Here is a 16,046-nt window from a genome sequence, read left to right as displayed (position 1 = left end):
AAAAGGTGAGCTCAAATTATAGATAGGTTGGGGTGAAACCATATGAAAAGAGGATCATTTTCCCAATTTGGTTCAATCTAGATTACTTGCAAAAGATATTTAACTCGGTTTGATCCAAGGACAAGCTTCTTTACACCTCCAAATAAGGGTTATCTTGTACCATGTTGAGTTAAACACTTATAGCTCATTTTCTAAATCAAACACTAGGTTTACAAGCCCACAAATATGTCATATGCTACCACTAGATCATTTCAAACATACAAGCAATAGTGGTACCATACAAGCATTAAATTCATTTGATTTTCATGAATGAGCCTAGGACATAATAGGAATAACTAGATGCACTAAACAAGTCCTTAGCAATGGATGGATGACATGTCAATCAACTTTACCTTGCTTGGCTCGAAGGAGAGGCATGTCATATAGTAGGGGTGCATCAACACATATTGGAGAAGTCAAGTATGTTCAATTCATTCCTTAGCTTGCAAAACATCTTCTCATCAAGTGGCTTGGTGAATATGTCGACAAGTTGATCTTTGGTGCCCACACTCTCTATGCAAATGTCTCCTTTTTGTTGGTGATCTTTTATGAAGTGATGACGGACATCTATATGCTTTGTTCTTGAGTGTTGAACCGGGTTGTTGGTGAGCTTTATGGCACTTTCATTGTCACATAGCAATGGCACTTGCTTGAATCTAATTCCAAAGTCACTCAAAGTAGCCTTCATCCAAAGTATTTGAGCACAACTACTATCGACCGAAATGTACTCCGCTTCAGCGGTTGAAAGTGCTACACTATTTTGCTTCTTTGATGACCAAGATAGAAGTGATCTTCCCAATAGTTGACATGTGCTCGATGTGCTCTTTCTCTCAACTTTGCATCCCGCATAATCGGAATCCGAATATCCAATCAACTCAAATCTTGCTCCTTTAGGATACCATAATCCAACATATTGTGTATGCTTCAAGTACCTCAATATTCTTTTTGTTACCTTCAAATGACTTTCTCTTGGTGAGGCTTGAAATCTAGCACACATGCATACACTAAACATCACTTCCGGTCTTGATGCGGTCACATAGAGTAGGCTTCTAATCATAGACCGATATATCTTTTGATCCACCATGTTGCCACTAGCATCACTATCTAAGCTTCCACTTGTCCCCATTGGTGTACTAATAGCTTTAGGATCATCCATTCCAAACTTCTTGAGCATGTCCTTGATATACTTGCCTTGACTTACAAATGTACCATACTTCATTTGCTTGATTTGAAGACCAAGGAAGTAGCTAAGCTCTCCAATCATAGACATCTCAAACTCACTTGCCATCATCTTGCCAAACTCCTCACAAAATTCTTGTTTTGTTGATCCAAAGATGATATCATCAACATAGATTTGCATTACAAACATGTCATTTCCAAGCTTCTTGGTGAAGAGAGTGGTGTCAACCTTTCCCATCTTGAATCCCTTAGAGAGTAGGAAATCCCTCAATCTCTCATACCATGCTCTTGGTGCTTGTTTCAATCCATACAAAGCTTTTCTCAACTTGAACACATGGTTGGGTTTCTTTTCATCTTCAAAACTGGGAGGTTGCTCAACATACACAAGCTCATTGATGTACCTATTTAGAAATGCACTGTTCACATCCATTTGGTATAACTTGATGTTGTTGGCACAAGCATAAGCTAGCAAGATCCTAATTGCTTCCAATCATGCAACCGGGGCATATGTTTCTCCAAAGTCAAGACCTTCAACTTGAGTGTAACCTTGAGCCACTAATCTTGCTTTGTCCCTTATTACTATCTAATGTGAATGGGGATCCCAATCTTCCGTCAGGTTCAAGATAAACAACGATTTGTTCGGAGAGCGACACACCGATCCGACTTCAGATCACAAAGACCCAAACCCTGCAACCTTAGCACCACGTCTCCTCTGGTTATCAACCATGTCACAATCCGATTGACCTCGCCAATAAGGCTAATCCCTGCTGCGAATCGAAGAACACAAGCAAGAACAAGATAAAAAGCAACTCAATTAAAGTGACAATTGCAGATGAATGATTAAGCACTCGAAGTTGGGATCTTGCAAACCGATAACGGCAACTGTTCAATGACAAATTGATCTAAAACAAAACCCAAAACCTAATGTAGGTGGTGGCTATTGATTATATAGCCTAAGGGACATCCAAGGATCCCTCTTCACGTCCTAAAGGTGTCCCAACACGTTATAAGGCCCAACGGCCCAAAAGACGACAACGCAGCGCCGTGATAGATTTTGGACGTCAATTTGTTTCAACTATTCCCATTGATTCTGTTGGAATTTTGATGTGGGACCACTTCCATTGGTTTCCTTATGAAATTATCTTTCCATCCATATGTGGATCATAAAAAACGGAGTTCGGATGCGTCCTGGGCGTCCGTTTTATTGCAGACTGGTCCTGACGGACAAGGCAGACTCAAACTCGGATTGGACTGGGCCTCTAGCTTGACTTGGACATCCTTGCTGGCCTCCTAAGGTGGTGGCCAAGGAGGAGGACGTCCAAGGCCATCTCTTAGGCATTCTCCATCTTCTTGGGGCGTGCTCCAACTTAGGCCTGGGTCCCAAGGATGTCTAACAAGCCCATGGCAACAGTGTAGCTCCTGCTAGAAATAGCGATAGAATTTATTGGTGATTTAGAGGCCTTGCCGATGTGATATTGAGATGAAACCAGATCTATTTGAAAGCTTATCAAACAAGCTTTCCATCAAGTGCTTATTGACCTCGATCGCACTCCGGATGAATGAGTTATGGCCTTCCCAATGAGGCACTGTTGGGCTGCCGACAAACCGAAAGTTCAACTTTGATGAACTTCCATTATAAAACATATTTGAACCTACAATCAAATAGTGACATGTACATGTGGAACCAAGTGAATTATAACCAAAGCCACTATGCAAATGTAGGAACGAGCGCACCTTATAATCATTGTTCATATCCGAAGGTGCCATGTCCTCATCATCCTCCCCTTCTTGACAACAAACCGTCCTCGGTTTGAGCTTAGCTGGTGGACAAGTTGTCGGTAGTAGCCAACATTGCTCCCCTTCTTGAAATTTAACCTGTTGCCTCATTACAAAACTTGGGGATTTCGACATGACAACATTATCGCTATTGGTGCCCTCTAGTTGATCATATTTTTGCATAATGAAAGGAGATTTCAGAGTTGAACAAATATAGACACGATGCACCATATACTCTCCTTTACAATTATATTTGCCAATAAAGTGATATGTACAAGTAGACAACCATGGCAATTCAACACATTTAAGTTTCTCTTCTAAACTACTAAGAGCATATAAAGTATCAAACTCAATATAATCCAAAGTATTTGAAGAATACAATAATTTCTTTTCTTTTTTCGGTAGCAATGGGAAGCAAACGTTTATGTTCAGCATAAGTAATTGGTTCCAAAACATAGAAAACTGAAGCATCATCAACTAATTCATCTTTATCACAAGGATCATCAAGCAAATTATCATGGGACAAAGATAAATCAAGAGAGGATTCCACTAACAATTGCTCTATGATAGCATGGTTTGTGGAAAAATTTAGTACATTAAGACAATTTTCACCTTTGGTGAGTGTAGCACCATGGGCATTACCTGTGTTCTTAGTAGGAGTAATAGGTGCATTGTGAAGTGATGGTTCTGAATTTGCATATGAGGTTATGAGCTCCTCATTTTCTTCCATGTCATCCTCTCGCTTATATACATTATCCTGCAGAAGGTTAGTCATAGCAAGAGGAATAACAACAGACTCTTCCTCTAAATGGTGCACCTCATCATATGAAGTCAAAACAGGAGGTGGATTAACAAAGGTTTCTCGCATAAGGAGTTTCATATCATTCCAAGTTTGAGGTTTATTAGAAGGATCTAAAGACTCCCACCAAGATAAAGCAGAATGTCGCAAAACACTAGATACATTTTTTACCTTCCTCCTTGGACACATAAAGCGAGTAGCAAATATGTTATCTATGGCAATTTCCCACTCCATGTACTCATCAGCACCTATACCATCATAAGTCGGTGGATACGAACAACCTGTCATTGTTAGAAGACAGCAAAAGACAATACAAAAATATTATCCCTATCAAATGACTACGTGGTTATAGTGGTGTCACTTTTGACAGCAAGTGGATAGCGTCTTACCAAGCTCTTACAAAGTTCTTACCAATGTAAGCAGTGGGTGGTACAACCGGTAGCTGGTTTGTGATACCTGTGAGGCAGTGGTACCGAGATTGCAAGGACCTTTTTTCTATACTGATCTGAAGTATATATGTGGAGCTTGGGAGGCACGAAAAAAACAAATATATATGTGGCACACAAGTCAGTGACAGACAGCAATATTGAATAAATGTCTAGAGCACTTGTCCTAGTTGCTGGCCTATACGTGTTTCTATCACCAGTTGTGATAAACAAGAGAGGAAACAAGGATGAAAGGAAACAAGTATTAAAGGTAGCAACGGATATGAACAAGGCAAAAGATACCACAAACAATAGAGCTATTGAGTGTTCCTTATGCGCTCCTTTTCGATATCTTCTATTCTCTTTTACTATTTTTTCTTTTATTTTTTTGTCCAATCTTTTTTTCTTGCTTTTGCTCTTTTGATATTTTTTTCTCAGCAAGGAGCACACAAGAATAAACCACAAAAAATTTGAGCTCAATTGAATAAAAGATGTGGCCTATAGAAAATTAGGACTGTGCTCTAAAAAGCATACAAAAACTTGTGGGCCCAGAAACTCAATTTTCCTAATCGAATTTCGCAAATCTAATTTTTGTGAACCCAGTAATACTGGGATGAAATAGATCTAAAATTTTCTGGCATTCTCCGTAGATATAAAATTTTTTCCGTTTCGAGTTCGGATGCAAAAGTTATGACTGTTTTAAGGAAGCTGCTCGAATCAGGAATTTAGTGGACACAAGATGCAAACCGATGGTGATACAGAATAGCGGCGGGTGAAGGGATCAACACAAACTAGAAAAGAACACAATCTAAACCAGCAACAAGACTTTGACCTAGGACACAAACTCAATAAAGCGGACTCTGAAACTGAATCATGCAAAGGCTATGGCGCGGATGGTTATAGGATAGGAAACAAATATGGCATTGGACTATGGGATAAAAGCAAAAATACTCGAACTAAGGGTAAGATGCGAACTTGATGGTATACCTGAAGCTCTGATTACCACTTAATGTGAACGGGGATCCTGATCTTCTGTCAGGTTCAAGACAAACAACGATTTGTTCGAAGAGCTACACACCGATCTGGCTTCAGATCACAAAGACCCAAACACTGCAACCTTAACACCATGTCTCCTCTGGTTATCAACCGTGTCATAATCTGGTTGACCTCGCTAATAAGGCTAATCCCTACCGCGAATCGAAGAACACAAGCAAGAACAAGATAAAAAGCAACTCAATTAAATTGACAATTGTAGATGAATGATTAAGCACTCGAAGTTGAGGTCTTGCAAACCGATAACGGTGACTGTTCAATGACAGATTGATCTAAAACAAAACCCAAAACCTAATGTAGGTGGTGGATACTGATTATATAGCCTAAGGGACGTCCAAGGATCCCTCTTCACGTCCTAAAGGTGTCCCAACACGTTACAAGGCCCAACGGCTCAAAAGACGACAACGCAGCGCCGTGATAGATTCTGGACATCAATTTGTTTCAACTATTCCCATTGATTCTGTTGGAATTTTGATGTGGGACCACTTCCATTGGTTTCCTTATGAAATTATCTTTCCATCCATATGTGGATCATCAAAAACAGAGTTCGGATGCGTCCTAGGGCGTCTGTTTTATTGCAGACTGGTCCTGACGGATAAGGCAGACTCGAACTCGGATTGGACTGGGCCTCTGGCTTAGCTTGGACGTCCTTGCTGGACCTCCTAAGGTGGTGTCCAAGGAGGAGGACGTTCCAAGGCTATCTCTTAGGCATTCTCCATCTTCTTGGGGCATGCTCCAACTTGGGCCTGGGTCCCAAGGATGTCTAACAAGCCCATGACGACAGTGTAGCTCCCACCAGAAATAGCGACAGAATATATTGGTGATTTGGAGGCCTTGCCAATGTGATATTGAGATGAAACCAGATCTATTTGAAAGCTTATCAAACAAGCTTTCTATCAAGTGCTCATTGACCTCGATCGCACTCCGGATGGATAAGTTATGGCCTTCCCAATGAGGCACTGTCGGGCTGCCGATGAACCAAAAGTTCAACTTTGATGAACTTCCATTATGAAACACATTTGAATCTACAATCAAATAGTGACATGTACATATGGAACCAAGTGAATTATAACTAAAGCCACTATGCAAATGTAGGAATGAGCGCACCTTATAATCATTGTTCGTATCCGAAGGTGCCATGTCCTCATCACTATCCCATCTTGATCTTGCTTATTCCGAAAGACCCACTTAGTTCCAATCACATTATGATCCTTAGGCCTCTCAACTAAGTCCTATACTTGGTTTTTTGTGAAGTTGTTTAGCTCTTCATGCATAGCATTAATCCAATCAACATCCATCAAAGCTCTATCTATCTTCTTAGGTTCAATGGATGACACAAATGAGAAATGCGCACAAAATGAAGCCAATCTTGATCTTGTTTGCACACCCTTGAAATATCACCAATGATAGTGTCCAATGGATGATCTCTTGCAACATTGGTTGGTTGAAGCACTTGCACTTGATTGCTAGCATTTTATTGATCACTTGGTTGAGATGATGAAATAGCCATTTGTTGATCTTGCACATTGCCATTACTAGTGCTTGCATGGATTTGATCATGAGAACTACTAGCTTGCATATTTGAGTTAGAGAGCACTTGATTCTTGTCATCTTCAACATCAATCACCTCTCTAGGCCTTAACTCACCAATGTCCATGTTCTTCATTGCATTGACCAATTGAGTGCCTCTTACATCATCTAGATTCTCATCTTCCTCTTGGGAACCATTTGTTTCATCAAACTCCACATCATGAACCTCCCCAAGAATACCACTAGCCAAATTCCAAACTCTATAAGCCTTGCTAGTAGTGGAGTAGCCAAGCAAGAAACCTTCATCACATTTCTTTTCAAACTTGCTCAATCTAGTGCCTTTCTTCAATATATAGCATTTACAACTAAAAACCCGGAAGTATGCTATGTTTGGCTTTCTTCCATTCAATAGCTCATAAGGTGTCTTTTCCATCATAGGGTGACAATAGAGTCGGTTGCTATAGTAGCAAGCCGTGTTGATTGCTTTGGCCCAAAATGAATGACTCGCATTGTACTCACTCAACATTGATCTTGCCATATCAATCAAGGTTCTATTCTTTCTTTCAACTAGCCCATTTGATTGAGGAGTATACTTGGCCGAGAATTGATGTCTAATTCCAAATTCATCACTCAACTCATCAATTCTAGTGTTTTTGAACTCACTTCCATTGTCACTTCTAACTTTCTTGATTGTTATTTCAAACTCATTGTGAATACCTTTAACAAATGATTTGAATGTTGCAAACATATTACTTTTGTCAACAAGAAAGAACACCCATGTGTATCTAGTGAAATCATCCACAATCACAAATCCATATTTGTTTCCACCAATGCTAGTGTATGTGGTTAGTCCAAACAAGTCCATATGCATCAACTCAAATGCCTTGGATGTACTCATCATGCTCTTCTTAGGATGAGTATTACCAACTTACTTTCCGGCTTGACATGCACTACATAGTTTGTCCTTCTCAAATGTGACATCTTTCAAGCCTCTAACTAAGTCATGTTTAATCAATTTGTTCAATTGTTTCATTCCAACATGACCAAGCCTTCTATGCCATAACCAACCCATGCTAGACTTAGTGATCAAACATGTTGACAATTAAGCTTCTCTAGTATTGAAATAAACTAAATATAGATTCTCATATCTAAATCCTTTGAATATCAAGTTAGAGCCATCTACACTTATGATCTCTACATCATCCACACCAAATATGCACTTGAAACCAAGATCACACAATTGAGCTACCGACAATAAGTTGAAGTTTAAGCTCTCTACTAGTAGCATATTGGAAATGCTCAAGTCATTGGATATTGCAATCTTACTAAGCCCTTTTGACCTTGCCTTTGTCATTGTCACCAAATGTGATACTATCAATCTCATTGCTCTTGCTTTCATTGATTGAATTGAACATTCTTGGATTCACCGGTCATGTGTTGTGTGCACCCACTATCAAGCACCCAATGCCTTCCTCTGGCTTTATAATTTACCTACAAAAGAAGATTAATTCTTTTTAGGTACCCTAAACTTACTTGGGTCCTTGTAGGTTAGTCACCAAAGACTTTGGTACCCAAATGGTCTTCTTCTTTGGGCCCACAATTGGTGTACCAATGAACTTAGCCTTCACACCATTGGCACCTTTATAAAGCATGTAACAAGAATCAAATTTGATTGATGATATATTAGGTAGCTTGTTCTTGTTAGTCTTGCAATTTTGCTCTATATGCCCAACTTGCTTGCATCTATTGCAAAACCGACCATTGCCCTTCACAAAGCTAGCTTTGGGAGTGACAAAGGCCGCCTTTACTTTCTTAGGGGTATAGCCTAATCCCTCTTTGTTGAGAGAAAATCTTTGGCTACCCAAGCACTTTAGCAAGTGGGCTTCTCCACCATAGGCATTGCCTAAGGCATGAGTGAGCTCATTCACCTCCTTCTTGAGGTTCTCATTTTCCACCATAAGTGAGGCATCACAAGTGAGACCATCACTCAAAGGTGAAGTAGAAGTTGTAGTGCTACGAGAAGTGTTAGTGGGAGCAACAATAATGGGTTTATGAAAAGATTCATCAATAAGATCACATGTTAGTCCCACATCACATGTTACTATCACTTGCTCCTTCTTGGCTTCCTCCTTCTTAACTTGCTCAATGAGATAGGAGTGAGCCTTTTCAAGCTTAGAGTGAGCTTTTCCAAGCTTCTCATGGGCATCCATTAGCCCCTCATGAGTGGCATTGAGCTCATCAAAGGATTGCTCAAGAAATTTTACTTTCTTGCGCAATTCTTTGCACTCCTTTCTCTTCATCTCATTGCAAGCGTGCACTTGCTCACACATGTCCAAGAGCTCCTCCTTGGAGTACTCCTCCTCATCATCATCATCATCATTATCATTCCTACAAGAGTCACTTTCATATTCATCATCATCACTCTCATCATATTTTACCTTGGTAGGCTTTGCCATGAGACATGTAGATGGAGTGTCGAAGATGGAGAGCTTCTTGTTGGTGGCGATGCTCGCTAGTGCTCTCTTGATAGATTTTTTGTCATCATCACTAGAGCTATCACTATCCGAAGAGCCATCACTATCCCATGTGACCACATAACCTCCACCCTTCTTCTTCTTTTGGAAGGTCATTCTCTTCTCCTTCTTTTCCTTCTTTTCATTCTTATCTTTCTTGTGCTTCTTCTTCTCATCTTCATCATTATCACTATTGTAGGGACAATTTGCTACAACATGATCAGGGGCTCTTGCAATTGTAGCATCTTCTCACATATTCATTGCTCTTGGTGTGATCTCTTCTCTTTCTTGCACCATAGCCCTTCTTCTTCATGAATTTGCCCATCTTGCGCACAAATAGGGCCATGGCTTCATCATCAATGTCACTAAGATCATCATCGTTACTTGATTCTTTCTTGGACTTGCCCTTGTTCTTGGATGATGATGAGCTAGCCTTGAATGCTATACTCTTCTTCTTCTTCTTGTCATCTTCTTCCTTCTTGTCATCCTTGTCATCCCCCTCCCTTTCCACATGGTATGTCTCTTGTGTCATGACATCACCTAGTACTTGGTTGGAGGTAATGTTCTTCAATCCTCCTCTTATGATGAGCAATCTTAACATCTCAAATCTTGGAGGTAAGCACATCAAGAGTCAATGGGAGACATCATCATCCTTGATCTTCTCTCCCAATACCTTCAAGTCGTTGACAATGACTTGCAATCGATAGAACATCTCCGGAATGCTCTCATCATCCTTCATCTTAAAACTTAGTCAACTTGTCTTTGAGAATGTACAACTTGGCACTCTTCACCGCCGGTGTGCCCTCATATGTTTCCTCCAATCTTGTCCACACCTCATTTGCTCTTTCACAATCCTTGATTTGCTCAAATACCTTGGAATCAATGGCATTGTATATGGTGTTGAGAGCCATTGTGTTGCATTGCTTGTTGCTCTTGTCTTGGTTGGTGGGATTGTCGGGATCAAAGATAGCATAGTCATTCTCGGTCACTTCCCAAACTTGATCATTGATTGAACCAAGATACATCCTCATCTTTCTCTTCCAATAACCATAGCATGTGCCATCAAAGAACGGTGGTTTGCCTCCCACATGGTTGAACACAACTTGAGCCATAATTTGACACCGAGGTTGTTAAGCCATCAATCAAACGGTGACCATGGCTCTGACACCACTTGAAAGGTCCTAATATGGCTAGAGGGGGGTGAATAGCCTATTTAAAAATCTACAAATCAATTAGAGCAATTTGATTAGTATGACAAATAGCGTAATGCAAACTTGCTCTAGCTCTACAAGGGTTGCAAGCCACCTATCCAACAATTCTAGTTGCAATGATTACTTAGGCACCCAAACTTGCTATGTAACTACTCACTAATAGCTCTCAAACTTGCTACTCTAAAGAGCTCAACTAGATGAATATAAATAATAAAGCAAGCTCTCAATTCTAATTACACTAAAGAGCTTGTATCAACTAGTTTGCAAGAATGTAAATAAGTGAGTAGGGTGATTATACCATCATATAGGGGATGAACCAATCACAAGATGAAGATTAAGCCAATCACTGGGAGAATACAAATGACAAGAGACAACCGATTTTTCTCCCGAGGTTCACGTGCTTGCCAACACGCTAGTCCCCGTTGTGTCGACCAACACTTGGTGGTTCGGCGGCTAAGAGGTGTTTCACAAACCTCGTCCACACGATTGGACACCGCAAGAACCTACCCACAAGTGAGGTAACTCAATGACACGAGCAATTTACTAGAGTTACCTTTCGGCACTCCACCAGAGAAGGTACAACTCCCCTCACAATCACCAAAGGTGGCCACGAACAATCACCAACTCATGCCGATCCTCCACCGCTGCACCGAGCCGTCTAGGTGGTGGCAACCACCAAGAGTAACAAGCGAAATCTGCAGCGCAACACGAATACCAAGTGCCTCTAGATGCAATCACTCAAGCAATGCACTTGGATTCTCTCCCAATCTCACAAAGATGATGGATCAATGATGGAGATGAGTGGGAGTGCTTTGGCTAAGCTCACAAGGTTGCTATGTCAATGAAAATGTGCAAGAGTTGTAGCTTGAGCCAGCCATGGGGCTTTAAATAGAAGCCCCCATCAAATAGAGCCGTTATACCCCTTCACTGGGCATAACGTGGGCTAACCGGACGCTGCAGTCCAACTGACCGGACGCAGCACTAGACACTCTGGTCGTGAATACCAGACGCGTCCGGTAGCCCCAGACTACCACGTGTCTGGTTCAAATCATCATAGCCGTTGCCACGCATTCTGCCGACGACCGGACGCTCACACCGGACGCAGAAACTCAATTGACCGAACGCTGCACCGCCGAGTCCAGTAAGCCACTAGGGCCGACTAGTTGCGTCTGTTAGAAACTTGGCCGGACGCTGAGCCTCAGCGTCTGGTCGAGTACAGTAATCATCCACTCATGACCGAACGCGTCCGATCGTACCGGACCGGACGCTGCCAGCGTCTGATCAACACAACTACCGAACACTATTTTCTGAGTCATACCGGACGTGTCCTGGTGTGGCGACCGGACGCTGTCCAGTCGCTGAGTCTATCGCCGAATACCGGATGTGTCCAGTCATCATACCGGACGTGTCCGGTCACTCTGTCAACCAGCGCGACTACCTCCTCTTCGACTCTATCTTCTTCACCCTTGCTCAAATAGTGCCAACCACCAAGTGTATCACCTTGTGCACATGTGTTAGCATATTTTCACAAACATTTTCAAGGGTGTTAGTACTCCATTAGATTCTAAATGCATATGCAATGAATTAGAGCATCTAGTGGCACTTTGATAACCGTATTTCGATACGAGTTTCACTCCTCTTAATAGTACGGCTATCTATCCTAAATGTGATCACACTCGCTAAGTGTCTTGATCACCTGAAACAAAGTGGCTCCTATAATTTTACCTTTGCCTTGAGCCTTTTGTTTTTCTCTTTCTTCTTTTTCAAGTTTAAGTATTTGACCATCACCATGCCATCACCATTGTAATGATCTTCGCCATTGCTTCATCACTTGGAGTAGTGCTACCTATCTCATAATCACTTTGATAAACTAGGTTAGCACTTAGGGTTTCATCAATTAACCAAAACCAAACTAGAGCTTTCACCTTTCCTATCCACAGCAACTTGACCGGGCTCCTTTGGATTGAAGGAATTTTGGAGGAAGAATGAAGGATTTCATTTCCTATAGGATTGAACACTGTTCATGCCTTTGGAATGGAGGATTGGACCATAGGAAAGTTGAAGAAAAATTTCCTACGTTGCCCGTTTTACGGGAAGATCATAGGAAGGAAACATCCACTTGGGCCCTGTTTGGATCGAAGGAAATCCAAAGGAATTTCAAAGGAAAGGATTCCTTAGGAAAGGTTTCAAAGGTTGCTGTTTGGAATACAGGAAAGACGTGTCCTGTTCCAGAGGAAAGGGTCCGTATGCTGTACAAATCATAGGAAAAAAAGAATCCACTCGAACTTAAGGGAAATCTCATTGCTTGTTGATCGCTCGCTCGTCACGGCCCCACAGTCGACAGTCGCGACTCGCCGCGCATCGCGTGTCCTGGATTTCGGCGTAGTTACTGTCCGTGCTGACACCGATGCTCGCCGTGGCTCCTCGTGCTTGCGCTCGGTCGTTGCACCACCCGGCCTCCCGAGCTCACACCGGCCATGCCTGCTCGCATGCCCCCGCCATGTATGCCGCCGTCGTCAGGAAGAGAGAGACTCATCAACGGTCGGCAAGATAAGAACCACCAGGTGCTCGAAACGGTAAAACGTATATGGAGAGAGAACAGTTCAGCCGAACAGAGAAAGAGAGTACTAACTACTCTGCGTATAGATGAATTAAAAAGTAATATACCAAATAACTAGTTGAAAGCATCTAAATATTGTGTTAGGATGCATCAACCGATATAATCGGTGCTTATGGACACACATGACGATCAAGGCTATTCCTGCAATCCAAACACCTCAAAGTATTTATTCATGTGTTTTGGAATCCTGTAGTTTTTCACTTTTCACTCTACCCTGTTTCTATGTTTTTTTTCTTTCCTCTGTTTTGCATTCCTGTGTTCCAAACAGACCTTTGAACTTCATTTTTTACTTTCCTTTGCATAGGATCGAGGCAAACATTGCCTCATTGCTACTGATGCAAATCTCGTAAGCAGCAGTCTAGGTGGAACATTTGAGAAGATCAATAACATGTGACTATTCCTTTCCTGTGTTCTATCCAAACAGCTACGCATATGTATTCATATGAGTTTTCAATCCTCAGTTTTGCACTTGCATTACTATAAAAATCCTATATTTTTTCTATTCCTACGTTTGACCATTCCTGTGTTCCAAATGAAAATCATACTTTTTTTTTTGAATGCCTCTCATCTGGGTACAGCTATAGCATCTGTTCGTATACACACACACTTAATACGCGCATATTTTTCACACTATCCGTGTACAGACAAACCTTTAACTACACCTAGACCTGAAGACCGCGTCCTTCTTGAGATCACCAAAATCTACTGATTTCGTAGGCGATGGGTATGTCACATTTCTCACACTATCCGTGTACAGACAAACCTATAACTACACCTAGACCTGAAGACCGCGTCCTTCTTGAGATCACCAAAATCTACTAATTTCGTAGGCGATGGGTACGTCACAGTCCCATTGTGGCTTTATGCGCGAGAGGGAAAAAAAATTCCTGAACAACGGTGAGGCACGCGAGTCGATCAGAAATCGAAGTCGGGTGGGCTGCTTGCACGCCGGCGCAGCTAGCCAACCGAGCCTTTGCTCGGTCCTCAAACGAAACCATACTGGTCCTCCTGCTCCAACGACCCGCACCCAGCATCCGAAACCGTTAGATTTTTCTTTCCACGAACCCATTACACGTGTGCACCGCCGGTTGCCCAGCCGACCCACTCACACGCCCCCTCGGCCCGGAGGCAGGGGTGGGCCCCGCGCGGCCGCGCACCACATGGGCTGCCTGCCTGCGTTCCGGCCCCAACCGTCCAGGGCCCGGCAAGGAATCTCCACCCCACGACGACCCCGTCCAATCCTCCCGGGCCCCACCTGTCGGCCGGGGCCCAGGCAGCAGCATCGGGCCATGCGGCCAGCCCACCTTGTCCCCCTGGCCCCGCTGCCGCCCGCCCCCGCCGTGGGACACGCGCCTACGCGCCACCATTTTAAAACGCGCCACGCCGGTGGCGAAAGCCCCGTCGCAACTACCCTATATAACCACGGCTCTCCACCCTGTCTCACCGGCACTCTTCAATTCCACACAAACCTTCTCTCCTCGATCTTCTCTCCTACTCATACTCATCCTCCTACTACTCTCTCAAGAGCCAAGAACACAGCAGCTAGCTAGCAAGCTTTCCTTTCTCTTCCTACCCATGGAGATCGACGCCGACAACCTGAGCGCCACCGAGCTCCGCCTCGGCCTGCCTGGGACCAGCAGCAGCGACGACTGGCAGAAGAAGCCGTCGCCCTCCGTCGGGGCCAAGCGCGCACTGGACGATACCAGGAGCGAGGCCTCGGGGACCAGCCCGGCCACCGCCGGAGGCGACGACCACGACACCGCCGCGCCAGCCAAGTAAGAGATACCCCCTCCCCCCATCCCTTCAGAAGAAGCCCCAGCATCAAGAGACATAGTTCATGGGCTGACCTCTGGCTTTTCGCTTCTATCAGGGCACAAGTGGTCGGGTGGCCGCCGGTGAGGGCGTACAGGAAGAACACGTTCCAGGCGGCGGCGACGGCCAAGAAGGCCGTGCAGCAGCAGCAGCAGCAGCAGGGAGGAGGCCTGTATGTGAAGGTGAGCATGGACGGGGCGCCGTACCTCAGGAAGGTGGACCTCCGGATGTACAAGGGGTACAGGGAGCTCAGGGACGCGCTGGATGCCCTCTTCACCAAGTCCATCTCTGCCGCCGCCGCGGAGGGCGGCGACCACCAGCACGCCATCGCCTACGAGGACAAGGACGGCGACCTCATGCTCGTCGGAGACGTGCCCTGGGAGTAAGTACCATCGGATCAGCATGTCACTTCTGTGGATCCGAAGATATTTGTGGTGAACAGAAGCCTAATTGTGATTATTTCACCTGTTTGCAGTATGTTCGTCTCTTCATGCAAGAAGCTCAGGATAATGAAGGGCTCTGAGGCCAGGTGATCGTCGATGCATAAGCAGAGGCTACAGACACATCACACATGGGAACGGATCGAAGAGCACAGGGCGTGCCTGAGGAAGGAGCCGTGTGGCTTGAGCTCTCCAGTGTTGTACAAAGAGTGTTTCTGAATCCAAGAGGGAGAAAGATCTATGAAGCGTGTATATAAATCTTAGCTAGCTGTTCTTTTTCAAGTTGTGTTTTGTATGAGCGACGAAGGCTGTAAACAAATGAAAAAGCAAATGAGAAATTTGACTAAAGCTGGTCATTTTCCTCTCCACAGACTCCCCTCTGTATGAGATAAATTACTTTCCTGTCAGTGCGATTTTGCATAATCCCTTTGGGTATACGCTTATAGATCAAATGAACATTTTTCCAATGCAGCAATTTTCTTTTCAGGACAAGCTTCTGCCTTATGTAATCCCATCTAGTTTTGGAATCCAAGAGCTCTCATCCTATCCTACTCTGGCTTGGTTATTTAGAACTCAGATCTGGAGGACTGAAAGGCATATGACGGCAATAGATCTGAATGGGCTAAAAACATGATTATTTTTGCAGATC

At 43.4% G+C, this 16,046-nt stretch overlaps 1 protein-coding gene across 1 annotated transcript; it reads left to right on the top strand.

Annotated features, from left to right (window-relative positions):
• Positions 1 to 14,579: 14,579 nt before the first annotated feature.
• Positions 14,580 to 15,765, top strand: LOC136551007 (auxin-responsive protein IAA24-like). The gene is made up of 3 exons (XM_066542608.1): positions 14,580 to 14,920; positions 15,016 to 15,339; positions 15,433 to 15,765. Exons 1-3 carry the CDS (start codon positions 14,721 to 14,723, stop codon positions 15,488 to 15,490), a joined length of 582 nt encoding a protein of 193 aa, XP_066398705.1. The 5' UTR covers positions 14,580 to 14,720; the 3' UTR covers positions 15,491 to 15,765.
• The last annotated feature ends 281 nt before the right edge of the window (positions 15,766 to 16,046 follow it).

This window comes from Miscanthus floridulus, chromosome 4 (genome assembly GCF_019320115.1).
Source record: "Miscanthus floridulus cultivar M001 chromosome 4, ASM1932011v1, whole genome shotgun sequence".
Taxonomy (NCBI): Eukaryota; Viridiplantae; Streptophyta; class Magnoliopsida; order Poales; family Poaceae; genus Miscanthus; species Miscanthus floridulus.
The sequence above is the reverse complement of the archived record's forward strand: the minus strand, read 5'-3'. Positions and strand labels throughout refer to the sequence as shown.

Bases quoted from the DNA above. Each gene is read 5' to 3' on its own strand.
- LOC136551007 (XM_066542608.1), top strand. From the start codon at position 14,721: ATGGAGATCGACGCCGACAACCTGAGCGCCACCGAGCTCCGCCTCGGC. The intron at 14,921-15,015 runs GTAAGAGATACC...CGCTTCTATCAG, and splicing joins GACACCGCCGCGCCAGCCAA to GGCACAAGTGGTCGGGTGGC. The intron at 15,340-15,432 runs GTAAGTACCATC...ACCTGTTTGCAG, and splicing joins GTCGGAGACGTGCCCTGGGA to TATGTTCGTCTCTTCATGCA.